This window comes from Chamaea fasciata, unplaced genomic scaffold, assembly GCF_029207755.1.
Source record: "Chamaea fasciata isolate MVZ Bird 193981 ecotype frontalis unplaced genomic scaffold, bChaFas1.0.hap1 SCAF_10, whole genome shotgun sequence".
NCBI classification, from domain to species: Eukaryota; Metazoa; Chordata; class Aves; order Passeriformes; family Sylviidae; genus Chamaea; species Chamaea fasciata.
In genome coordinates, this window is record NW_027094095.1 from 8,461,795 (window position 1) to 8,489,309 (window position 27,515).

General features: G+C 45.0%; 1 protein-coding gene across 1 annotated transcript in view; it reads left to right on the plus strand.

The window, feature by feature from the left end:
• Positions 1 to 307: 307 nt before the first annotated feature.
• The window catches only part of NIBAN1 (niban apoptosis regulator 1), a 55,778-nt gene continuing 28,570 nt past the window's right edge, over positions 308 to 27,515 (plus strand). Inside the window, exons 1-2 of the mRNA XM_066192208.1 lie at positions 308 to 415; positions 26,931 to 27,061. Coding sequence (XP_066048305.1) covers positions 361 to 415; positions 26,931 to 27,061 — 186 coding nt within the window. The 5' untranslated portion in view covers positions 308 to 360. The remainder of the gene's footprint in view (positions 416 to 26,930; positions 27,062 to 27,515) is intronic.

A 27,515-nucleotide genomic window follows, 5' to 3' on the forward strand; every position in this document is an offset into this window, starting at 1 on the left:
GGGCACAAAGAGCAGCCGGGGATAGGCGTGCCGGGGGCCCAGAGCCGCCGCGGGCCGGGAGGCAGCCGCCGCTCCCTGAGGAGTCCCTGCCCGGTCCCCGAGGAGTCCCTCACGGGTCCCTGCCCGGTCCCTGCCGGGTCCCCGAGGAGTCCCTCACGGGTCCCTGCCCGGTCCCTGCCGGGTCCCCGAGGAGTCCCTCACGGGTCCCTGCCCGGTCCCTGCCGTGTCCCCCAGGAGTCCCTCACGGGTCCGGGGCGGGGCGGGGCCGGGCCGGGCCCGGGGGCGGCGCCTGCGGAGGAAGCGGCGGGAGCGGTCCGGGCTCGGCGGGACCGCGGTGCTGCCCGAGCTCCGCACCGAGCCATGGGCGCTTCTGCCTCCGCGGCGCTGGACGACAGCAAGTGCGCCTACATCCGAGGTACGGGGCTGGGGGACCGCCGGCAGCGCTCCGGGTACCCCGGGGCTCGGCAAAGCCGCCGGCAGCGCCCCGGCAGCCCCGCGCATCCCGGGCAGCGCTCGGCAGCCGGCGGGACAGCGCGGGTTGAGCTGATTCTCAGCGTCCGATGGAGTTTGGAGCACTTTCTGTAGGGCGATGCTTTAGAGGTTTCCAGTGAGGGAGTTGTAAGTAGACGGTGAAACTTGAGCGAGTGTGGAGCGCTGCGGCTGAGTCTGCCCGTGTGACAGATCCCGGTGCTCGGGTCCCGGCAGCTTCCGAGGCACCGGGAATCCTCACTTTGCCAGGGTGAGTCCAGCCAGCAGCATGGGGGCTGATGCATTGCCGAGCCCCTTGGAGGCAGTGGCAGCGCTGCTAGGTGGGGACCGAGGTAAAAAAAGTGGGGACCTTACACAGTCTGACTGCGTAAGGGCAGTTCTTTATCCCGTTAAAATATTAGGAGAGAGAGCGCGCAAACAAACAAACAAACAAAAAAGTAGCTTTAAGTTATGTATATTGCTATTAAACTATGAAGGAAAAGAGTGTAGTTCTGGGGTTTAGGGTGTTTTTTTGTTACTTGAATAGTTCAGTATGAAACAGAGCTTACTCTTACCTGTGCTGCTTATCACTCAGACAGCAGGTAGAGTATTTGCAAAGCAAATTATAAGGCTGAAGATGTACAAGTGGGATAAAAGTTTGCATGAGAAAAGGAAGCCCAGTTCTAGCACTTGATGTATGATGTATGCAGAGCCTGCGAGAGCCCTGTCTCTTGTGGGCTGGGAGATCAAACTCTGTGCTGAGGATTTGGGCTGGAGGGTGATTCCTGGGTGGTGCCCACAACCCGGCTTGTCCTTGGATTTCTTTGCTTTGGGATTTTTTTTTTGTGGTGCAGAGGGAGTGCAGACATTGAGCCGCTCCTCTGTTAGGACTCCTTTGAAATCACAGTGGGTCTTTCAAGAGATTCCCATATTGGGAAGGATGTCCAGTTTTTAAATGGCTTTTACCCAAAACGCAGTCAGCAAAGCTACTGGCCTCACACGCCGAGATTTTTCAGCAGTGTTCTATCAGTATTGTCAGTTTTTCCTGCCCCACTGAGGGTGGTTTCAAGTCCCATCAGAGCCATGAGGGTGCAGCTCCCATGGATTTCTATTCTTCTTTACGTTCATCCCCACAGTGCAGCCAAAATTGCATTTTCACAGTTCAGCATTTCAAGTTTCTGGTCCCTGAGTTGTGAGCACCTGAAAAGGTTAATGTTTATTAAAAAAAAAAAAATTAGGAAATTCAGGGCGTTTATTAGTTTAGGGGAAATCACTGCAGGTCCTTGTCCTTGACATCATCTAGAATTAGAACCGGGAGCTAATGCTGAAAGGTTGGGAAATCCCTGTGTGTAAAGCAGGGCTGGCTGTGTGTGTCTGAGACTTGCCTGCAGCTCACAAGGAGGGGATCTTGGTCATGCTGAGAGCTCTGCAGCACTCCAGACACAGCTCTTGTTTGCCCATCACATCTTTTCACAGGCAAGAGCCAGTGGGAAGTCATTGTGGAAGAAGGAATTAAAATCCTGTGCTCATCCCCTGGCTCACGTCTGCTGTTCATGCTGTGAGGATCCCCCACTCAAAGCTCCTGCTTGGGAAAATAATCAGTGAGGCACCTTATACAGAGGCTGCCTGTGAATTAGCACTTTGAAGGAGGAAAAGGAATTGTGAAGAGCATCCTAAGTGGAAACAGAATGCAATTGAGCCAGCTCACCAAACCTATTGCTGGAGTCTGCCAGTCAGGCCTTGCCTGTCTGTCTTAAACACCTGGGTGTGATTTATTTGCAGAGGAGCTCTGTGGTGAGCTCCCCTCATTCCAAGAGGGACCATGTGGAAGCACTGAGTCTGTAGCTTGAATAAGCAGTATGTTTTTTAGCTGGCTTCGTGAAGCTTAGGTGGATTTTTTAGTGGGATGTCAGTTTTTGGGGTTCTTTTCCTCCACAGGTGATGCAGGGGTGTCCTCAGTAAAAAGGAAAGGGAAAGACTTGCTTTTTGTCAGCAGAATTGTCAGTCCATAGGTGCTGGAATGGGAGAGCACTGGTGAGGGAGGGAGATGGGGAGACAGCAAGCCAAAGGAGCCAGCAACACTCTCCAAACTTTATGCATTTTGGGATGCTCCCTCATACTGGCTCAAATACCAGTACCCTCAAGACAGGAAATCCTGAGTATTACTTCAAGTGAGAGCTTGTGTAGTTCATAGCTGTTTTCATGATGGTATAATTTAATTTCTTTTTGCCATAACGATAACTTAATTTGTCTGAAATTAAATGGACTGTAAAGCCTTGTAGTTTACTTAGACAGCATTTAAGCTAAAGCAAAATGTAATGAATGGAAATGAGGGGCTGAGCATTAAAGGTGGTGTATGACCTGTGCAGGGCAGTAGTTGGACTTAATGATTCTTGTGGGTCTGTTCCAACTCTGGATATTCCACAATTCCATGTTACATCTTCTGCATCAACACAGGTACAGTTCTACAGGTTTTTACTTCTGCAAGTCTGTCTGCTCACATAGTTTGTGGGATGAGAGGAGAAGCAAATAAGGACAAGGATTATGTAAGATGTAAAATTATGTTGAAAATATGCAAACCCAGTCAAACAGGTGCCTCTATAACCTCTCAAGAACCTGCCCTCAGCACGGGCACCCCCAGGAAGAGCCTGGGAGCTGCTTTGCTCTCTGTGGTTTCCTGTTGGTGAATGGGGGTGAGCCTTGTCAGACCAGCTGGAGAAATGAATCCCAGAGAAAACCAGGAAAGTGTCCCATGCAGCATCTCAGTTACTGGATGTGGAGCCTGGGATTTCCACCTAAAACTGCCTCCAGCTTCCATGCTCTTAGGGAAAATGTGGTAGGACTGAACCAGCCAACTCACAAAGCTGTGTATGGTTGTACACAGGGCAATACTTGGGCAATATCACGACCTGAAAGTCAGCAAATGTAATTATTGACCTGGTAATGTGCATCCCCTGCCACAAGCAATGCCTAAGAAGAGAACAGACAACGCCAATGAGTGATTGTCCATGTGATCTTCACAGGGAAATTGAGGCTGTGTTTGAAACTGCAAGGGCAGGGATCTTTCTTGTGAAGTTTGAATCAACTACCTAAACACTTAGTTGGGGATGAAAATGCTTTGCAAAACAATTTCTACACTCAGAAAATCTCTGTACATATTTATATCTCATGAAGTTACATTTTGCAAGGCATTGCAACATCTTTTGTCTTTGTTGAGTAGAAATTAATGAAAATTTCTCATTGTTGGGGGCTGAAATCGTGAATAAAATGTCAAGAGTTGATATTCTTTACTCCTACCTGAAGGAATGAATGTCATAGTGAAGTAAGGGAAAAATGGGTCAGCAAGGACTCCTGTGAGCAGTGGGGACAGTTTGTGTCCTCTGGGAGAAGGTGTGTGGAGGATATTTAGGGGGAAGTGGGAGAAAGCCAGACTGCATGCACTGCAGCATTACTAGTCTGGAAACCTCAGAGTTTCAAAGGTGCCTTCTTGTGCTGTGTAGCACAAGCCTGTTTTTCTAACCATTCCTATGGAAAAATACATTTTTCCACCTATTTAAATCCATAGGATATTTTAAATACACTCACATTGTAAGCAGTAAAATGATTTAAAGCCCTCCAAAATGAAAAGAAAATTTTGCAGTAATTCCTCTAGATTTTGGACTGGGGCCTTGAAAAAGACCACTTGTGGCAGAGATAATCCTACTTTGTGGGGTTTTAGTGGGACTACATGGGGATTATTCAGGATGTGAGTGAAATGGAGTTTAAAACGTGGCAGTAATAATTAGGAGACTGGGAGTTGTTCATGTGAAAAGCTTTTATTAAAAAAATTTGTGCTCTCAGTTTGATGAGGCATGGGCTAAACTTATGATGGGAGTTGTTTGTTGGGGGAATTGTCTAATGATGCTTAAGGAGTGCTACACCCAAGAGGGAGCGGTCCAGGGCGGTGGTCCGGGGCGGTGGTGGGGAGTTACGGGCTCGGGGTGCAATCGTGAAATTCAGGAATCAGCTGAAAGTGGAAGGACATCCCACTAAAGCAGCTTAGTGGTATGTCCTGAGAGATTGTGCCAGAGGTATCATCATTCCTGATGGAAAAGGGTTGCTTAGTGTCCCTCTTGGCAGACAGGAAACCATCAAGGATGAGGATCTTACAGCAGGCAAAGATGGAAATGCCCTTAAAGTCTTGATGATTTTCCATTTCTGCAATCTCAGCAGCAGAAGTAGTAGGTGACCAAGCTCTGCTCTGTCACATATCGTATGTCAGGACTAATTTTTTTTTTTAGTTTGCAGAAGTGGAAAGATTTCAAGCACCTAACACCAGTAATTTCAACAGGTGCATCGCCAAAACAGTTCAGCATATGAAAAATTGAACTTCTCTGAAGGTTGTTTTTTTTCTTAAAGATACTTGGTATGCTTGACCATATCCTGGCTTCCCAGTCCTATAAACAGACATCTGTCCAGAGCATGAGGCTTTGTAGTCATTTGCTTTGGATTTGTTTGTTTAAATGCAGTTTCTTCCTTCCCTTCTTTTCCATCTCTTTCCTCCCCCAGGCAGGTGGGCACAGTGGCTGTGACCCTGCAGCACCCAGGATGCACCTTGTGGATTTCCTCGTTGTTTATGGAGGTTTTCTAGACAGACTTTCCAGATGTTGTTCTTTTGAGGTGACAGTAAAAGCCACTACTTAATGTCTGTTAGAAACTTCTTTCTAGCCATTTGTTTTACTTAGGAATTTCAGTGTGGTATTAATTAAGTCGGTATTTTGCACAATGATCACACGCTGTAGGTGTGTTCCTACAAAATGCAGCACACTTGACAAAGCAGAGAGACTCCTATTCTGGCCTGTTTTAGAGGCTGAAGAGGAGCCTGCTTTACTCTTGACTTGAAAGACAAGATAAGAAATGGGTCATTAGCTTTCCAGGAAACCAGCTGAATAAATTCCAGCAGTGGTACAGAGATGAGTCCCACCGACTCGGAGGGGCAGAACCCAAGTGCCTGATGCAGCTCTGGAGTGAAAGTCTCAGCCAGCGTGCACAGAGCTGGCAGGAGGAGTGCTGCAGGATGGAGGAATGACTTGGAATTAATTGTGGAAAAGCTGGCCTTTTCTTGGACAGGCACTCAGACTGGATGTTGGATTTTCTGCTTTAAACTGTCACTTATCCTTCTGGTTTTAATTTGGTGTGTGACTGCAAGTACAGCAGGGTTCTGTACAAGTCTTGCTGCACTCCCTGCCTTTGCTTCCAGCCTGTTTCAAGCTGGGTTGTTCCATGTTCCAGAAATTCTCTCTTCCGTTACCTGTAGGTAAGCATGGCTGTGGCATCATACAGAGCAGGAGTGCCCCACCCCTGGAAGTGTCCAAGGCCAGGTTGCCCAGGGTCTGGAGCAACTTCCTGGTCTAGTGGAAGGTGTCCCTGCTTCTGGCAGGGAGGGAATGAGATGGACTTAAAGGTCATTCCAACCAAATTCTACAAGTGTGGGCTCTCGCTGGATTTAACAGTCTCTAGTCTGTAGCTCTTAGAGGCTGCTTTTCCTTTTCATCTGGTGAGGTTTATGGTAAAAGCTGATTGGATTTATCTGCAACTCCCAAAATCTAAGGAAGAGGCAGAATAATATTTTCATTCAGAAGCATGAGTTAAATCCAGAATTCATGATAGTACCATCTAGTCCAATCCAAATAGGGATAAATACCCACGGAATGGAGAAGTGAAGTGCACAGGAAATTCAGATTTCAATAAGCATGTAAGATTCTATTATATGCACCTCGCGAAGTTTCCAAGTACTTGACGACTGTAAGAAATGAGATTTTTAGAGGAAAATCCTTTTGGCTTAGCTTATTTTCTGAGAAGTTTCAGTGCTCAGAGAGATTGTTGCTTTTGGAGCCAGTAGCAGATTTTCATCCCATAGTTTTGACAAATGGTGCTTGCCTGTGCTGGAAAGGAGAGGAAGCTTCTCTTTGGGTTTTATGGCCTTTAATGTAAGGGGCCAGGTGCTTTTTCTTACCTTTTGACTAAGTGCAAGCAAAGGGCATCCAGGGATGTGATTGATGAATAAGGTATTTGCCACCCAAGTGAACAGAATTTATTGTCTGTGGTAACTTTCAGATTCAGCTTTGGGAGACTAAGGCAGGATATACCTTCTCTATTCCATTTCCATTGCTCAAATATTCCATTATTAACTTCTCTCAAAAGCTCCACGAGCAATTTTGGAAGTTTACAGCCATGTTATCTTGCAACAGGCATGGTCAAGATTTCCCTAATCAAAGCAGGAGGTGAAATTTTTCAGTTTCCTTTGTTAGTTTGTCAGCAGAAGTTTGTCTGTGACCACACCCTATTTACCTTCGGTTTATGGCTTGAGGTTTTCCTAAACCCAGAAATCCCAGTTACCCAATTTGTGTCCCAGAGCTGCGTTAGCCTCCATGCCTGCTCAGCAGGATCATCTCAAGCCCCTACATCAAAACAACCCACTTAACAAGAGCTACCCTTAAAGATGATGTGCTGCATCACTGGGTCTGAAAAACGAAAGGTGGCTTTTCTCTGGTCTTTTTTTGGGTAGTGTGAGGGAAGGGAAACCACAGGGTTGTAGGGGAAGGCACACGGTATTTTTCATGCTTTTCTTGTCATTGTAGAAGAAACTACGTACACTGTTGAATTAGGCACAGGGATCAGTGGAAAGAATATCTCAATAGAAAAAGTGAGAAACAGGCTCATCCTTGCCCCAAATCTGTAATTGAGAGACATACTGTAAGTGTGCTGTGCCTTTGTACTTGACGTTTTATCTTGAATACTGGAAGTTCTTAAATTAGTGCAGCCTGACCACAAATTGTCAGACAATCTTTGCGTCTGATAGACATTTTATTGGTATGAAAGGGAGAAAAAGCAAGCTCTGAGATGATGAAAGCAGCTTTGTTGGTGGTGCCTTTGGGCAGTGGCAGCTGCAGAGCCAATGTCTAGGTGGGGAAGGATGATATTCATAAGGAATGTGCTTTTAAAATACAGCTTTTTCCTTTGCATGGAATAACCACACTGTTCTCTTCATACTTAGAGAACAATTAAAAGTTGTTTCAAGTTTTTCAACATAGTTGCAAGCGTTTTAGTTGCTTTTGCAGTTAAAGGACAGTGATGAAACAAGGCCAGCTCTTACATCAAAGCAAGATTAAAGCTTGTGCAAATGGCTCAGACTTCTGAGAAGAAAGGGTTCGTCTGCCTGGGTCTCCTAAAAGCTTTGTCCCGTGTCTTTGTACTAGTCTTATATATTAAAAAAAAAGTTTGCTGCTGATTCTACACTGAAGGTTATTTTGGTATGGATAACCTAAGATTTTAGTGACTTTGTTTCTCTAAGTATTTAATTAAGTGTTGTATCTTGAATTCAGAAGCCTTTAATTTTCATGCTTCTGTGATATTTGTTAATAGGTCTGACCAAGTCGTTGCTCTTACACTTTGGCTAGCACTGAAGCTTTAAGCCAAAGTATTTAGATCATTGTAGTACTACCAGAGTTGTAATGTAGCTATTGCATCTTTTTTATTGCATGTTTTTTAAAGCTAGGGAGTTGTCTTAGCTGCAGTGCAGGAAACACAAAACAAAAGCGAGGCTGACTCTTGGGCTCTTGTGAATACATGAGTAAGAGGCTAAAAGCAGTATACTTTTCCAAAGTATGTAGATATTTTTGGTATGGCTGAAATTCCTTTAGGAAACGAGTGAGATCAGGAGGAGAGTAGTTATTTTCTAAGTAAATATTTTAAGCCGGAATGAGTGATTCAGGTGACCTCTTGTGTGCTGTTTGTGATGAGGCTGGTTCTGAGCCTGTAGCTGTGCCATGCCCTGCACCCTCGGTTCCTGAGGGGTGGGCAGTGCCAGGGATGACACCCACGTTGTTGGTTGCCCACCTGCCCAGTGTCTGCCGGGTGGGTTTTGGGCTGTGAACCGCCCCAAAAAGAGGAGGCAGCACTGCGACTGTGGGAGCACGGCGCGGGGTGGGTGCTGCTGCAGGTGCCTGGTCACACTGGGGGGCTCGGAGGGACCCGGGCTGTGCCACCCTTGGGTGGGAGCAGCGTCTGCTGCTGCAGGGCTGCCCCAAGCCAGGCTGCTCCGGGGCTGTCACAGTGCCAGCCACGGGCTGCAGCCACTCCACTCCTCCGTGGAAAAGAGCAGCGGGGTTTTGGCTTGCTGCCCACTCTCTGTGCCTTCCCAGGAGCCAGCCATGATGTGTCCCCCAGAAGGAATTCTGCTTTGGAGCTTTTTGCAAAGTGGATGCGTCAGCTGATCTCCAGGTCGGGCTTTTTACACGTCAGTGCATACAGAGTGAGCACGGAGCATCCTCCCGTTAGCGGTTTCTGCCGAGAAAAGGCGCCCACGGCAGTTCCTTTGCAGTTTGTGGGCTCTCCCCGAAACCACCAGCACCAGTGATGCCTCTTCAAACCACAGAGAGCTTGTAAAGAGATCTTTGGTAACGCTGTAAGACAGTCTGTTCATAGCTCCCCAAAATGCTGGTGTTTTTCCAGGGTCATTCCCTGTAGTGCTTCTAGGGTCAGGACATGTTTTTGATGTGGCTCTCAGGCATTGCAACAGGTAATCTGCAGAAAAGGTCATTTACACCTCAATTCCATGTGGGCTGTTGTGTGTGGGGTGTGTTGGTCCTCAAAAGGAGTGTAGCACAAACATCATAAAGTAATGCTGGTTCCTGGTTCTTTACCGTGTAAGCAGGCAAAGCTTAAGCAGAGGTGCAGGGAACTGAGGACACAGGACCAGGCTGTGGTAGGATCAGAAGCCTGTGCCAACCCTTGAAGCAGGGACAGCCCCTGCAGCAGCTCCAGCCGCACCCTGCTGATGGATCCCAGCAGGCAGAGTCAATGACTGACATACCTGCTGGGGACCCAGCTGGACCCTTAAGCACCCAGGACCATGGAATCATAGAATCATGGAATGGTTTGGGTGGGAAAGGAATTTAAAGCTCATCCAGTGCCACCTCCTGCCATGGGCAGGGACACCTCCCACTAGCCCAGGTTGCTCCAAGCACCATCCAACCTGGCCTGGGACACTTCCAGGGATCCAGGGGCAGCCACAGCTTCTCTGGGCACTGTGTGCCAGGGCCTCCCCACCCTCACAAGGAAGAACTTCTTCCAAATATCCCATCTAACCCTGCCCTTGGCAGTTTAAAATCACTCCTGCTTGTTCTGTCACTATCTGCCCTGTCCTTCATTTTTTATAAGCCCCCCTAAAGTTCTGAAAGGCTTCAACAAGGTCTCCCTGAAGCCTTCTCTTCTCCAGGCTGAACAATCCCAGGTCTCTCAGCCTGTCACTAAATGTTTTTACATCCAACCTTAGAAAAAAATACCTAGAGCTTCTGTAGGTCATAAAACCATCTGGGGTTTCCCCTGGAGGTGTATGTTCCACGTGAAGGGAGCTGCAGGTTTTGCAGGGCTCAAAGGCCGTCTCTGGCCGTGCATACCAGATCCCTGCTCGTTTCCTGGGATAGCCCATTTACTACTGATTTTTGGTTTGTTGTGCTTGGGACCTCAGCTAAAGAAGTTATGTGCTGAATCTGGAAATTTGCTGCCTGCCAAGGAGCTTTTCCTTGCTCTTTTCAGAGGTACATGGGCGTTGCTGCTTCAAATTTACAGAAGATGCCAGCACCATCCCGCCACTCAGCATCCATCTCACTCAGCCTCTCTCATCTCCTGTCTCAGGAAGGCATTTCTAAAGCTTTACATGGTATTTCCTTTCCTCTGCATGAAACCACAGTTACTGTTTGTGCTGTGATTCTCTGCAGGGCACTGTTGTGACACTGGTAACTAGAGACACCAGTCTTGGAGCAGGATTTGGGATGTCAAATACCTTGGGTGAACATTGGCTAAAGACCAGCTTGCTTTTACTGAGCATGCTACAGAGGATCTTTATGTATTTTTACTTGATATTCCAATATTGCAGTGGTCACACTAGAGGAAAGGCAAGTTTTCATCATCCCCAGGCAAAGATTCAATGGCAGGGTCTGTGCAAAAGAAAGGACAAAAAGGCTTTTTTTGCTCTTTAAAGATATTCTGTAAAGTAATATCACTGTAATATAGTCTGCCAGCCACTTTCAAGTGTTTGCAGTGGCAAGATGAGGCTTTGCCAGCCTTCAGCTGTCTAGACTGAAGTTTCCATGCTGAGCATCTGCCCCAAATTGCCATTCTGAGAAAACTGCAGCTAAAATGGATGAGGGGTTTTGTTTGGTTTTGTTGTTGTTGTTTTTGTGGGTTTGTTTGTTTGGGTTTTGGTTGGTTGGGTTTGGTTTGTTTGTTTTTTTGGTTTTGTTTTTTTCTTTTTTTTTGGGTGGGCGTGGTTTTTTGTGTGAATTAAGCTAAAGAAAACATGTTTTCCTCTGTTTGAACGTTCTTTTCAGCAGCTCAGTCATGGCCTGCAGGGAAGGGAAGAGTTTGGAGGCCATAGAGGTAGAATAAGAGAAACTGGAGGTGAGTGGGAAAGGAGGTTTCCAGCCACTACCCCTGTTCTCCTGCCAGACTAAACCCTGTTGTTTCCATGTTTGCCCTCTGTGCAGGCTACAAACCACCGTGGGCAAAGCAAACACACCTTTGTTCCTTACAGGCTTAAGTGTGAGTGGAAAGGCTCCATGGATCTGAAGCCCCAAACTCATTGCTGATGCTTGAAGGAGACCAGGGTGCAAAGGCTTATCTTTGGTGTGTTTTTCTACTTCTTCATTCAGTAGGAAGCCCCAGATTCATTGCTTGGGTTTTTTTCTTCCCTTCTGAGATTTCCTGTACACCTGCCAAGCTACAAAGCCTTGTGCCGGCATTGCTTAGCTGATCTTGCTGCTGTTTGATTTCATGCACAAAGAGTTATAGCTGTCACTTTGGGGCTTGACAAACCTGGTGCCTAATTTTCTTGGGAACTGATGATTTTGATGCTCTCCCCAAATTTCCAGCCAGGTTCTTGCTGTGCTCAGGCACTCAGCACTTCTCTAAATCAGGAAAAGAAGATGGCAGGAGCCATGTGTTAGCTTCTCGTGTAAGTGACGTGTTTCGTCCAGCTTTACATTCTGCAGTAGACATAGATCTGGTTCTCTGGAGTGGTATTTACCTGCTTTTAAATATAAATCAAGTTCCTGCTATTTCCAGCTCACTATGCCACAAACTTTCAGAGCTCTGCAATGAATGGGACAGGTACCATATGAGGTTGATGACAAGATAGTATTTTTAGGTGTGATTGTAAAGGAAAGTAACTTTAATTACTGCTGCTTGTGCTCCATCTTTGTTCTAAGCCCCGGAAGTAGCAGCAGAGCTACTGATAATGAGGAGTGTGTGATGGTTCGTGAGCATGGCTGTGGGAGGGCTGTCAGGGCTGGATCTGATGTGTCTGCAAGGAGGAGCCCCCAAGTGCTCCACATTGTCAGCTGATCAAAGCTGGTGGTGGCTTTTATGGTGCTTTTGGAGGAGAAAAGGTGAGTCATAAAATGGCTTGGATTGAAAGGGATCTTTAAAGCTCATCTTGTTCCACCCACTGCCATGGGCAGGGACACCTTCCACCATTCCAGGTTGCTCCAAGCTCTGTCCAACCTGGCCTTGGACACTTCCTCTGGAACACAGCTGTCCTTTCGACAGGACAAGAGGAAATGGCCTCAAGCTCTGCCAGGGGAGGTTCAGATTTAACATCATGGGAAGGGTGGTCAGGCATTGTCAGGGGCTGCCTAGTAAGGTTTCCTGGAGGTGTCCAAGGAAGGCCTGGACATGGCACTCAGTGCTCTGGGCTGGTGACACTATGGGGATCAGGCACAGCTTGCACTTAGTGGTCTGGGAGGGTTTTCCAACCTGAATGATTCTATGTTTTCACCAAACCCAAGGAAGGCAGTGGGGAGGAAGAGTGCCCAGAACAAAACTGAGGCTATATTTGGTGTGATGCACCCCCTAGATCTGCAACAACAGAAGCTTCTAGGGAAAACTTTGGAGGCTGGGCTTGGTGTGTTCATGGTGATCTCTTAAGAGCTGTGGCCACTTAGTGGTGACATCAAAAACTGAGGCAGCACTGGGTTTGTTTGAGGAAGAAGCTGAGTTCTGAGTGAATGAAGGAGGAAGGCCCCATCTGAACTCAGCACCAACTACCCTTACAACTGGAAAGAAACACGAAGCAGCTCAGCACATCCCATCCAGAATGGGGGTGACTAAAGCTGATACCACACTGGCAGACATGAGAGTCACCAGCATAAACAAACGTCCCACACCAATGTGTTGCTATGAGCGTAAACTATGTGGTAATTTTGAGCAAGAACTTGTGGTTTGTTAGTTACTCATCTCTTGCTACATGGCTTTTCCTTCGTGTGCCTTAAATATTCAGGCAGCAGGAAGTGTGGTCAACTGAAAAGTTGCTCTTTCCGTAGCACTTGCCATTGGCAGGTGTTACTTTTGTGATCATAAACCAAATTCACGCTTGCCTTGGGGGTGCTCCTAAACCTGCATCTCACAGGGTGTTGGGGCTGAGCAGTGGAGGGAAGCACTGGCTGGGTTTGATTGTTACCATCTGCAAGAGAGCTGCTTTTAAATAAAATCCAGCCTCTCTGACAGCTGAGTGTCTGGAGTTCTGCTGTTGGACAGGATGAGGGGCTGCCCCAAAACTCAGGCTGAATTTGAGGATGCTGCAGAAGGTTGAGTTTCTGTGGCTGTTGCGTTTGGTCGCCTTGGCTGAACCGGTGCCAGGGGTGTGAGTGTGCACAGCCTTGGGAGGATGTGAGAGCTGCATTTCAGATGGGGCCCATCTCTCTATCCAGAGATTTAACTCTGTTTGGATGATGAGAATGGAGACATCTGTAAAAAGTAACAGTCCCCCTTCCTTCCAGATAGGGCTATGAGCTTTCCAGCTGTTGGCTAAGACAGGTTTTCCTGTTGAAATAGCTTTTGGCTGAAGTAAGTCTAAAACAATATGGTTGTAGTAACTGAAAATATTTCTTTGTCAATTCTAGTTGTAAATCCAAGTGTTTTGATTCACTGTTACTTGTTGTAGCAGCGGTTTGATTCGGAAAACCTTATGGAATCTTCCAGTGAAGTGCCTATTGCTGGTAAAATGCAGTTTTGCTTATATTCTGTGTGTTCTTTACCATCTTGTATGTGACTAATTTTCTTTTATCTTCCAGAATACAATTCCAGCACACACTCTTTCTTTCTTTCAGAAGCCCCATCATCCTGAATAATGCAAAGACAAGCCCATAACATTCATTCATGTGGTTGCTTGCAACCACAATAAAATGGATTGTGTCATATATTTGTCAGCTGATGCTATCCTATATTCATAAAATATGCTTGAGATCTTTTTTTAGTTCTTCAGAGTTTAAAGATGAGCTTATTAGGCATCTCTCTGATGTGTAATTATTCTGGGCTGAATAATGTCAATCAGAATATATGCAATTTATATACAGTAGAAAAGCAAAGCAGAGTGTGTGTTTAAAAAATAAGTTGATTTCCAGAGCAGATTTGCAAAAAAAGTGGATCTAATGTGCTTAAGAGATTTCTATTTTCTTTTAAATACTTTTTTTTAAAAACCAAGCCATGTTTGCTGGCTCTGGAAAGTTTTACTTCTGTATCGTGGGTGTGTCTTGACTACATTTGTGTGTGTTCTTTCAATTTCAAGGTACAGTATTTTACAAATCAGAGGAACCCTCAGAGATTAGTTTAAAAAGCATGTCAGGGCATCTGCTCAGTCTGGAAGTCAAGGCTGCATGATCTCCTCTGATTTTGTTGGTGTTGCTCTCTACTGGGCATTCTTGAATGAGATAAGACCTCATGCTTTCGTGTTTCTTTCAGCAGGTTCTTCTTAGGCACACCAAGGAGATATTTTTAATACACCCAAACAAAAATTGTAATTTTTAGAATGTCAGTTGGCATTTAGAGCTTTGGTTTGGCTTCAGAGGTGGTGAGCACCCACCTGGCAACTGGTGGTTGGTACCAGCTGTTCTGGAAACAGGAGGAGTTGCCCCACACCAGTGGCAGCAAAAGTAATTTTGAAAAATGCCTTTGACTTTTCAATGTGTGTATCTTTGTGGTTGCAGAGGTGCTTCTAAAGGGGAAATAATTACAATAGAAGGACCTGACCTCATTTCTTGTTCAAAAGGGGCTGTAAGAAGACTGTCATCTCCTGAACTGTGGACTTGTGGCTGTTGGCTAAGGCACATGTCCCTCAGAGGGATCTGCCTGCAAGCAGAATTGGAAACCAGGATGTTAAATCTGAGGCCTGTGTTTTGTTCTCCTGACCTCAGCATTTCTGAGACTGGTGAAGAAATAGTCCTGACTCCATTTAAGCCCACACCTTTGGAGCCAGAAGGTTCAGCCTGACTGACTGGTTTATGAAGGTTTGGTGCACTTCTGCTAGTAAAGCTCAGAGTAGGGCAGAGAACATAATATGCATTTTTCCAACACTGTCTCTGTGTTTTTTCACGGGAAATTATAAAAAAACCCATGAATCGTATTGGTGGGTTTTGTGAATATACCTTTCCAGAATTCCTGGCTTGTTCTTGTTCCACTACACTTTTCACTGCTCTGCTTTTTCCTTAATCAAGAGCCTGACTGTTTGTGTGAAGCTGCTGGGTTTATGCAAAACCTGTGGTGAAACAGTTGGTGAAATGGTTGGCTCAGGGATGCTTGAAAGGGCAGATAGCAGAGAAACAGCGTCTCAGGGTGGTGAAAAGTTCTGCTGCTGCGTGAGCAGCACACAGCCTGAGTAGTGTCTCCTTGGAAGGGGTGATTGATTGTATAGCAAAGGACTTTGGGAGTAGTAGCAAGAGGTAGAAAAGTCTCTGAAAGGTTGTTGTGGATTTTAGGAGCTCTTTGGGGTGTTTTGAAGCCACACTGGATGTTGTTAAGTGAGAAAATATTTCATAAAAATTCAGGGCTCATCTTTACTCTCATCAGGCTGGTGAAGTCTCATCAACCCAAATGAGGATTGAAAATGGGTTTATGTGGTTTTCCCTGTATTTGTTTCTCAGAAAGCCACAGGCTGCCTTTAAGCCACGCTTGAAGAGTGCAAATATGGCTTGAAATGTAGCTCTAGTGAGGAAATACAGGCAGCCTTTGGAGGAATTCAGGTTTGGATGAGACTCAAAATGAGCGTTGTTAGACAGGGGCTAAATATGCTTAAAGTCACATTACTAGTGATTACTTCTGCATTCACAAAGTGAAAATGTGATCTGATATACAGAAATTTGTCAAATCAAACCCTTATCATGCAGCTCTTGCACATTGCATTCTTAGGGCTGCTTTTTTCTTGGTGCCATAAATAAAGCATTTTGCAAAACACAAGAAGATGAAGAATTCAAGTTTTGATACAGACAAGTGAAACACACTCTTCTCCAGAAAGAGAGAATGTGTCAGCATGCACAGTGGCAGGAGCTCAGATTGGATTGATGGGGAGAACTTCATGGAGACCTCTGATGGAAGAGCTGAGACAAAACTGGAGCTCCATAACCAGTCATACAAAGGCAAGAGAGATGAAAGCAGACTGCTAAATGCACTGACTGAGGCACTGCCACTATGGATATAAACCCAACCCTTGAACATCTTCTGGTTATGTGCAGCCACAGGTCGTGGTGCACAGAGGTCAGTTTGGTGTGCCTGTACAAAGAGGGCCATGAAGGGTCACTGTGAACCAGCAGGAGAGCTCTCACAGACCCATTTCCCAATAAATTCTCAGGAATAAATTTCCTCTTCTTAATAATAACCTGCCCAGCTGCCTTTCTGAGCCCAGACCTCATGTGGTCCCACCCTACAAACACAGCACAGGGAGAACGTGGTTTTGATTTGTTTTTTTCCTTTCAAGTCATGTTGTCACAAGCCCTTTGGAACGAGAAAGATAAATGAAGAGGAAATGAGGCAACTTATCTCCTTCTTCTTCTTTTTTTTTTTTTTTCTTTTTTTTTTAAGAAGGAAGAAGCATTGAAACATTGGGGTGGAAGAGCTGAGCAGCTGCGGAGCCTCAAGCACAGGCTTAGTGAGAGGGACAATAGCTGAGTGGAGCTTCTTCCTGGGAAGTCCTCTTAGAAATGGAGAAAACAAACACCAGGGGAAACTGTTGTCCTCTCAGTGATGCTTTCATGACTGTTTGAGGAACTGAAAGTGGTCCAGGAGGAAGAAGAATAATGCACACCACTTGGCATGTCAGGTGGCTGGATGGAACCCCTCTGAGCTGATGAATAAAAGTGGACTTTGGTGAGACCAGCCCCATGGAGGAAACAAGGCAACTGGGACCTGCAGAGCTGTGTGTCACCAGCTTCCCATCACAGCAAGTGACACTGTGGCTGTCTGGGAGCTGCAGTCAGACACTTGGTCGGGCTCTGGCCTTTCTCTGAGTTATGGTTAAAAATAGCAGCCTGAAAAAGAAAATAAATACTTTTGAATAGTGTGCCAGAACAAAGAGGCCTTAAACCCCCATATTTGCACAGGAGAGACTATAAGAGGAGTGTTCCTTTATGTGTGTCCTTTGTGGTATTGACATCAAATTCTTTCTGAACACAGTTCTTTGTCTTCCCTTTTTCCTTAAATTCCCCTAACCTATGCCCTTGTCACCTGGGAGTATTTCTACCTCTGGTGATGTGGGTTGCTGGCACTGGTGGATGGTAGGAACAGCAAACCTGGGGAATGTAGAGGTAATCCTTCATCTTCGGTACTGCTGCAGCTGCAGAAAGTTAAGGCTTGTGTGGATTTTTACTTGACCTCTTTTCAGGATAAAATTTCGGTAGCAGAAGGTGTATTTTTATTAGTAAGCTCACAGCTTTAATTTAGAAGGAATCAAAGGCATGAACTCTGCCAAGTAAGGAACAATTAATGAAGTTGAATGGGTCCTTTTAGCTTTGCCAAAGAAAAACCACAGAATATTTAGATCACTTTGTTTTATTCTTTTACAGTGCTTTGGAAATACTGGGATCTTGGTTATGGCCTTGTTCAACTTTGAATGGGAGAAAAGAGGGGAAAGGAGGCCACTGGCAGGTGTCCCATGTTGAGAAGCCCCATGCAGCCAGAGGGCCATCTCCCATCTTCTGTTTGTCTTTTCCCATTTATTTTGTTTTCATTTACCTCATTTTCTCTGCTTCTTGCCCTCGAATTGTCCCTGGACCATATTTAGCAGGGGCTTTTGGAGTGGTTTCATAAGGGAAGAGGCCAATTCTGTTCCTTTTGCACACATTTCACAGCTGGAAGAGAGCAAAAGGCTGTGACCTATCCTGAAGTGGGACTTTGGGACAGCAGCAGCTGCTGTGGGGGAGTCAAAGTGTGAGCGAGAGAACCAGACCAACACTGAGGAGTGAGAGGAGATGTGGTCAAGGTCTCCCTTTCCAGCAGCATCAGTGCCAGCCTTTCATGCCAACCCTTTCTTGAGGGAGCCTGGATCAGGGAGCTGATGCTCTGGTACCACTTCCCAGTGTTTCTGCACTAATTTGAATTATAAAGCTGATCTGTTGCATCAAAGAGCTGTAGTTTCCTTTCCCCATCTGTAATAAGCACAGAAAAAACTGTCTTAGACAGGCTTGAGTGAGCAGCTTCATGTAATAATTATACACTTGTCTTCTAAATTCTACCTTAATTGATGCTTTTTAGCAGTCGTGTGAAGAAACCTTTCCCACAGGATGAGGCGCCAACGCTTCCTCCTGTCTCACCTGCAGGGTGAAAGGTCCAGTGAACAATGTGGATTTCCTGAGGGACATTACCATCCATGGAGAGGTAGAGCAGGGTTTGTGAAAGGGGAGACCTTCAGTTGCATGAGTACAGACTTTTTAAATGTTTGACAGTATTCCTTGCAAAAGGAATGAATGCAATCCTTTTTTAAAATCAATTTATTTCTACAGATTCAGCAAACCTTTTCAGAGCTATTATGTTATTTTTCTGAACATGAGAACAGACTACCAGCAAGGAGAGTTTGTCTGGTTTTCTTAGCTAACTAAGGCTTAGAAGGATTAACCACAGTGTAGTGCTGGGGAACATTTTTGTCTTGCAGGTTGTGTCACCCTTGAACAATTCCTGCTGTAGCATCTGTATGACCAATCAAGTCCGTGTGACATCAGAAAGTGATCCCATTGTATCACCCTGCTGTGTAACACCAAAATATATAACAGATTAAGGAGATTTTATAAGCTTTGTAACAACAAAATATATGACAGATTAAAGAGATTTTATAAGCTTCACCTGAACTTCTAAGTTTTATAAAGTAAATTCTCCCATCCTCTCCCCAATGTTTTGCTGTGACAACACTTATATTCTCCTGCAGTCATATTCCTGTATTATAACATGAAACTAGTTAGAGCCTGAGCAAATGACTAAATATGCACTGCAAAGGAAAAATATTTCCATTTTTGCTGTTCAAGCTCAATGTAAAAGGGGGAGTCGAGTAAAAAAAATTAAGAAATTCTTTGGAATATGAATTGCATTATATACTCCTCTTCCTGTATTATATAGTTTTATTGGAAGCTTAATATGATATACATATATAAGTACAAATTTTTGTCCTTTGTAAAAGAGGGGGAGGAGGAATAAAACCAATTTTTGATTTTCACAAAGAGTTGGCTCTTTGTCCCCCTCAAAATGGCCTTTCACAGTTGCTGCCCTACAGAGGACCAAGGTGAGGAGGTGTTGGCAGAAGCAAAGCAAAACAGGTGAAATTGGAACATGGTCCCAACTGGCACAACTGTGACATGGGTATGGCCTTGGGCTTCAAAAATCTGAATGCTGCTTGCTGTTTGGGTTAAAATCTGTGTATATACCCAGGTGTTGTGGGGTTCAAAATGGCAAGAAGGGGCTCTGAGGCTGAATTTATTTCCTGTGATAAAATCAAGTGGCGTGGTTGTGTTGCGAGGTCATTAATGTCCTTGCGTTGAGACCTCTCTTTAGTTTAGAGATTAGTCTTGGTTTTACCCTTCTTCCACATAGGCTTAGCTGAAAATCCTTTGCAAATCATGCATTACTCATTTTCAGAGTATACAGGAGCCAAAAGAGAAGCAAGCACCTTAGAATTGATGAGGAAAATGGTAAGAAAAGAGGCTCCAATCTCATACTCCGTTTTGTGGGGTTTGCGTGTTTGTTGAAGAGAAACAGAATAAAATCTTGCCATGAAATAATGACCTTCTGCTACAGTGCTTAAAAAGTGATAACTTTGTGGGAAATACGGTACTCTGAGGAGTCCATCTGGGCTGATGGTGAAAGGAGTTGGAACAGTGAGGGAATAAAGGGAATTCATGATTAAGGTAAGGAAAACTCAGCATAAATGAAGCCCCTTATGGAAAGATGTGTGTGTACTCACAGCTTTGGCCAATGTCATGTACTCCCTGGAGTAATTTTGTGATAGAGCCATGTAGTGTGGTATAATTTGGCAAAGTAATTAAGAAAAAAGAAATTAGTAAAAATATCTCCCACATCTGTATGAGCATTCACCAAGCATTGCAGGGAGATAATCTTTTGAAGGTGTGTGTGTCTGTATAAATATATATATTCAGAAAAAAGCTTCAACTAATGTCACAAGGATGGTTATTTCTCTTATCTGTGCCTCTGTGTCTTTTTGTTATTTTGTCTTGTGGATGGCTGGGCAGTGAGGTAACTGCCACCCAAAAGGGAGGGAAGTGGGGAATACATCATCCTGATTTAAAGAGTGATGCAGCATTGGCTTACATTTTGGAATGCTGTTTAAATGTTGCCAAGAAACATTTTTGTGTGACCTCCCATGATGTGTAACGTGGTGCTGAGATCTGGATTGGAGAAAGCTGCACAAGACATGCCTGGTGTCTGTGTTCCCATGAGTGGCTCAACTTGTGGCTCAGGGAGTTGGGAAAAACCCCCAAACGTGATAACCATTGGCCTTCACCAAATTTATTTACCACAAATCATAGTTTAGTTTCATGTGACCCCCTCGGGAATTAGATTGGGTTCATTTGGTTATTAAATCTCAAGTCCTTCTGGTGCTGTGAAGGAAGCTTATAAATAAAGTCCTGTCAGACCTTATTCTAGTTGAATCTGACTATGAGTAATTGTTTCTAGACAGAGCATTGCTGCTTCTAACCCCATTACCAAGAAAGGGTAGATTTCAGCAGCCCTTGAGATAAGCTTATCTGACACAGTGTGAATCAAACCCTTGGCTTGTTTCAGCCTGATTAACCACAAACACTGGCCTTTATATAATTCATGATTACTAGGATTTTTTAACCTGACAGAAGTGCAAAAGCAACTTGTGAAATCTTCCTTGTCCCATAAATAAGGATTGGGCAGTGGGAGCAGGGGAAGGGAAATCTGGCTGGAGGAATGAGTCTCTGAGTTCGACTCAAGAGCCACTCTGTGTTTGTGCAGGATCTGTGCTCTGCTGTTCTTCATTTTCAAGAATCAGACAGCATTCAGAATTAACTTAAACCAGCAAGTGCCATAGTTAGATCACTGGCTACTCTGCACAAATCAAGCATTTTTTGTAGAGTGCATGAGGTCTCACTCAGCTCAAGTCTGCTCCCTCTGAGTCTGAGATGCTCCCAAAGCTGCCTGGGAACAATATAAGTATGTAAACCTGTGGAAATCTATGGGATAATTGTCCATCTCAGTGTAAAATCCAGCCTCATGTAGTGGAGCACTTGAGGAAGAGGAAAGTATAGGGGTAAAATTGTTGAAAGGGCAGCTGTAAAGTTGGAATGAAGCCTGTTATTTTTGGCACCTCTTTTGCCATGGATCACTTCTAGATAGACTTACAAACGTGTTTGTTTAGCTTGCTGTGAAACAAAAGCCTTGCTTCTGATGGAGCACAAATATCACACCCACAGTCTCAGCTGCCAAACTTGCGGAAAAAATCTGATTTTTTCATAAGACAGCATCAGGTTTTTCCTATAGAGAAGATGGACTAAGCACCTGAGGAGTGCTTTATGCTGAGACTTGAGGAGAGGCTGATCTGGGGTGACATGGGTGTTACCCACTCCTCTGCACTGAGTTTTGGGTGACTAACAGGGATTTGCCAGCATGGCAAACAGGGTGTGTGCACACCACTGGAGTTACAGAATTGTAAGTTTTTATTGAATGCAGTCTCCATTAATATAAACCGAGGCTGGGATAAATAATTGGTTTCAGTATTTTACCAGGTGCAAACCACGTGTTCCTGCATGGGAAAGAGGGGTGGCTCCACCAGAGCTGCTGGGTTTGGCTGAGTGCAAACAAACCTGTGAGAAGTGATCCAGCCAAATCAGAACCTGTGATTTGTGTCTGCCATCCTTTTTGTCATAACAGGTGTTAAGTCATGACTCAGAATAATTGAAATTATATTTCTACAAATAAAGATCAAAACGAGTTCTGCTTTCAACAACAAAGAGAGTAGTTTACATTGCCTTCCTAGATAAAGTCTGGGAGCACTTAAACACTTCCTGGGTGGCATTGTAAGTACTGCTCAAGGAAGGAGACTGTAGGAAAGAGGGAATCAGTTGTAAATCTTACTACACTGTAAATCCCACAATATATCCCAGAGCACTGGAAGGTGGTGGGCACTGTCAGGATATGCCAAACAGAATCACTTTCACAGGTTTTCTGGTTACCAGATGCATTTAACAACTGGTAATGATGTTTGCAGTGAATGGGTGATCTGAGGAAAAGCAGTTTTTATGGTGAGTGGCTGCTTTCTTCTCTTCTCGTTGAGCATCCAGCCCATTTCAGAGCTGCCAGTACTGACATCCAGCTTTCAGGGCTGAATGTCATCTACAATTTCAGATGTTTACCTCAATCAGAGGTAGGTTTTTCTTGGACTTGGGATGAAGTCGGCCCAGGAGCTGAACACTGGAATTACTTTGTTAATTCATTTTGATTCTACCTTGATGGGATAAGAGAATAAGACTGTGTTTATGGATAGAATAATGGATGGATGGATAGACAGTAGTAATTGTAAAGTTCAGTTTGCATTAAGGCACACAGTATATATAGATTAACTGGTTTCTGGTTTATCATTTAAAAGCATGTCCCCAGTTGTGGGTTACATCCTGGCTTGTGAAGCACTCTGTGGGTATGGTCAGCTGATCATTTTAGATTGTTTTCTGACAGCTTTGCTCATGGCCTGCTAGAGGAAATAAGACAAAGTGATTTGTTCCTGTTCTGTCTCACTACTTTACTTGTTTGAAGTGGTGGGTGTACTGACATTCAGCACACACAGGACCTATTTCTTTTAGGTTTTATTTTGTCCAGGATTTGTTTTCATACAGCAAATAATCTACTTCCTTTACATTCATGTCCCCTGGGGCTTAAATGGTGTAAGAACATACATCAACCCCCAGACCTCCAAAGAGATCCGTATCACTGATAGGGGTATATTTGGAAAATCCTTTCCAAAAGGTGCTGAGTGCAGGCAGTTGTGCTGTGAAGGGGAAGGATTGTGAACATTTTCCTGCTCTTGGAAGAGGCATCTTACTGCCAAACACCAACATTTAAGTGAAATAGCTTTTATGGCAAGTCCTTCCCTCTTTCCATTCTTAACTTCCAAGTGGCTGAAGTTCTGGGAGTGTGAGCAATCACTCTCTTGTATGCCAGCCAAGAAGTTATTGTTTTCTGACCATTTTTTCTCTGAGTTTTCCTGACCTGCACCTGGACTGGCCACGTGGCAACATGTTATTGAGAACAGGGAGATGTGGCAGAGTGAGCTAGATAGGCTGCTCTGGGAGCCAGTGGCTAAACCAGCAGGAATTCATTTCTTGGGAGAACTTGCTGAAGAGTGCCCTTGTTTGAAAAAGCTGTATGTCAGTTATTTCAGTAAAAACAGTGAAACCCCCACTATAAAGTTGGGTATTTGAGGCCATACTGCGGGCTTGATGACTTGGAGTTACACACAAGTGTCCAACATGGGTGACACAATTAACGTCAAAGGCAGGGGAAAAGCAAGGAAAAATAACCTGGGGGTGATTACTGATTTCCAGGGGGGCAACAGGTAGATGTTTCTCAGTGCAGTGACATTTGTTTTTAGTCTTAAAAGAGATATCATAACTCATGCAGAAGTTTTGTGGTCATGTGCAGGGGCAGCTCTGCAGAGTGGGACGTGCCTCATGAAGCATTAGCAAAGTTTATTCTGGAGCAAGATATAAACCCTCAGCAAAGGAGGAACAGACCCTTGCCATGTTAATTTGATGGAAATCCTTCCGCCTCCATCACAGTTGTCTTGTCCTGTTGGTAATTTCGGTTCATGGAATCGCAGAATATCCCAAGTTGGAAGGGACCCACAGGGGTCAATCATTGAGTCCAAATCCCGGCCCAGCGGAGGAGCAGGAGGTTGCATGCAGGTTCCTCCTGGAGCTGATCAGACTCCTCATTCTCCTAGCATAAACATCCCAGCTGCTGGGATTCACATCCCATTTATATGGGCTGGAGCTGTCTTGTTGCCAGACCAGCCAAGTGGGAGCTTTGGCCGTGCTCCATATAAACAGCTCTGACTAAGCCAGCCACACTAAATTTGGAAAAGAATTAGGGGAACTCATTTTCAAACTGCCCTCGAGTATTTTATCTCCAGTTGCCCCATGTTATCATTTCATGGGAAGAGTTTCTGTTACTCAGGACTGTTTCCATCATGTTTGTTTTCAGATAGTGTATTTTTATTTTCTGTAAACCAAAAGAGTTTAAAGCTCCATTGAGAAACAATGGATCAAGGGTCTGTCTGCTTCTCTTCCCACCTTCAGGTAGCACTGCAATTCCTATTCAGCTGAGCCCTGCAAGGCCAGATCCTCATGAGGTGCTGCTCACAATCTCTTTAAATAAACTTTTCTTCTAGTTTTAAGAGGGAGGAATATTTTTAATGCAAAGCTCCTTTGCAACAAGTAGTGTGAAGATTGGAAGAAACAGCCAGAAGCATTTGCCTCTTGATTCATGCTTTGGTTTGTCATACATATAGTCTGCACATAAAAATTACATCATCAATGTCCTATTTCTGATGTATATGTTGTGAATTGCAGAGTTTCTTTCCCTCCAGTCATCGTGCTTTAAGCTGATCTAAGCAGTACTGACAGTGAAAAATGACACTTCTGAGGCCATTTAGCCTTAATTGAAAGACTTTGCCAAAATTGCAGGTATTTCCCGTGATTGTTGCAAGTTTTTTCCCAACACCAGAATTTTATTCTTTGTCCCACTTCCTCTACAAACTTTTACTGCAGGATGCAGGCAGTAGTCAAGTGAGGTGCAGTGTCCCAGAGCCCACTCTAACAGATTAAGAGGATGATGCGAGCTGGAAAAGCCACAGTGCAAAACAGGGGCAAACCCTGAGCAGGAAACTCCACTGGGGCTGGGGCCAACAACATCCTACTGCTGGCAAGGACCAGGAGGGAAAAAAATGCTACGAAGAAGGTTTTGGGAAACTTTGTCCTTATTTGGAGAGTAAGTCTATGCCTCTGCCCAAAGCAGGCTAGTTTTTCTAAGACTGCGATATGCTGCTCTAGCAGCACCATATCCTGCTATTATACCCAAGCACATCCTATAATCAGTATGTCTCTAAAAATCCATCTTAAAACCGAAGATACGGAGTCCAGATTGTCACAGGGTGCTGTCCCACAGGTAACTCTGGGAAAACCTTACATAAGTGGTGAATTGACTCTACTTCTGACATCCCTCCAGGTGAGTGGGATGGCTGTGCCAATGCTGAGCCAGCTCCTCCGTGTGCCTGGAGAGGGCTCCAGGGCATCAGGTCTGTCTCCCAGTGCTGGTGTGGGATTGGAATGGAGCAGCAGTAGGGCAAAAGGGGCTTCCAGTTCAGTGGAAGGCAGCAATCCCATTGGTGCTTACGAAGGAGAAGGCTCCAGCTCACCCCTCTGAGCTGGTCACACGGGAGTGGCTGGAATGAAAGGTGGGTTATGGAACGGAAGCATTGGCATTGCCCCTGAACTTGGGGGCTGTGTCTTATTTGGCTTCACACAGGAAATTCACCTAAGAAACAGAGGAGCTTGTATGTGGGTTTGTCTTCTCATGCACCTCCGTGTTAGGAAATTAGGGAGTAAGTAATTCATAGAATCCCACAATGGTTTGGGTTGGGAGGGATCTTCAAACCCATCCAGTCCCACGCCCTGGCACGGGCAGTGACACCTTCCACTAAACCAGATTGCTCCCTGCCCCTGGCCTTGAACACTTCCATGAATTCCATTTCAGGAATGCTGTTTGACAGTCCTGGTCTAGGAGTCCATATAAAGGCATTAAAAAGTCTTAGTTCAGGAATTACATTTTTTTTTCTCATACAGAAAACATGTTCCCCCCCCCACCCCAAGCAGAACAAAATGAAATTTTGAAAGCATCAAAGTTGCTTGAGATGTGAAATTTCTCTGTTGCATGCTCAGAAAAAGTCCTTTAGCATGGAGTTCCCTAATTCCAAGAAGAAAGGGATCTCTCCAGTACCCAGGATGTTTGGGATGCTCTCTAGATCATAGGCCAGGTTCTAGTTTTTGCATTGCTACAGACTCTTTCAGTCACATATATGCACATGTCTTTAATTTTAGCTTCACTTCCCCGTCTGCAAAGCACCATTATTTCTTTGGTAGGGATTAATGAGTTAATTGCTTGTAAATTGTTTTAAGATTCTTAGAAGCGAGACCTCAGTGTGTTTTTTGCTGTTGCTGCTGCCCATGAGATCTTGATCACAGTGAGACAATACCAGATTAGTGTTTATTGCAGCGTGACTGAGGATATGTTTACATTAAAACAAAGACGAGACTGTAGTGCCCAAGCCTAGAAAAATCTTACGTAGAGCTTTGAGTCAGCTTTAGAATCTCAGTAAGTGATAAAATTGTCTCCTATGGCTGAACATTAGCCAGTGCCAGTGGTTCTCTCTGAAAACCCTTTCACCCCTTGATCACCCTTGGCTCTGGGGCAGTGTGTCCCAAAGAGAGGTAGAGAGCATCTTTCCTTAGAGAAATGGATCTGGGGAATTCTTTGCTTGCTCTTAGGAAAGAAAAAAGTCCCAAACCCAATGTTTTTCTGGACAAATTCTCTATGAATGCATCTCCAAGGGTTTCCTGATCTGTGCAGGAGTGGCTCTTGGTACCCTCAGGAGTTCTTTCTCATGGAATCATGGAATGGTTTGGGTTAGATAAACCTTAAAGCCCCTCCAATTCCACTCCCTGCCATGGGTAGGGACACCTTCCACTATCCCAGGTTGCTCCAAGCCCCAACCCAGCCTGGCCTTGGACACTTCCAGGGATCCAGGGGCAGCCACAGGTTCTCTGTGCCAACCTGTGCCATGGCCTCACCACCTTCACAAGGAAGAGCTCCTTCTCAATATCCCATCTAAACCCACCCTCTGTCAGTGGGAAGCCATTCCCCCTCGTCCTGTCACTCCAACCCCTGTCCAGAGTCTCTCTCCATCTTTCTTGTGGGCTCCCTTCAGGTACTGGAAGGTCACTGTTGGGTGACCCTGAAACTGCCTCTTCTCAAAAGAGAAGAATTCGGGTAGCTGGTGAAAAGTGCCTTGGTTCTGTGTTACAGGTTGTGAAGCCATGTACATGAAATACATTTAAATCTCTGTTTCACCTCAGGGAAGACAGAGGCCACCATCAAGAACTTCAGCCCCCATTACCGCCGCCAGTACACCGTGGCTTTCTGCAGGCATGTGCAGGAGGAGCTGGAGCAGCACCGCCACTCCCAGTCCCACTTCCTGAAAACCAGGGTAGGAGTCTGAACCTGCACAGCACTTTGCATGTGCAGATGTTGGATTTGGGTCATTTTGGTTTGGGATGGAAAAGCTGCATCTGGGTGCAGGTTTGAAGTTTTATTTTTGAAAATTCATCTTTATTTTGGTCTTGTTTAGTTGTTTATTGTGACATGAGGAGAACCGTGACATGAGTTTCTGGTACAAAGAGTTGGACATTTGGACAAAACTGATTCCTTCTTGCTGGTTGCAAGGTTCTGCAAAATCTAGGGACAGAGATCATACTTTCAGGGAAGAGATTATGTAGGAAACAATTAATCCTCTCATCCATGGCTCAGGGTTCTCTAAAGAAGATGGCAATAGTTCCCTCTGCGAAGTGAACTATGGAAAGCTGTTTTTTATTAGAGGGGAGACAAAAAGAGCGACAAAAGTCTCAGAGGAAAATGCAGAGAACCAGTCTTCAAGATTAAGA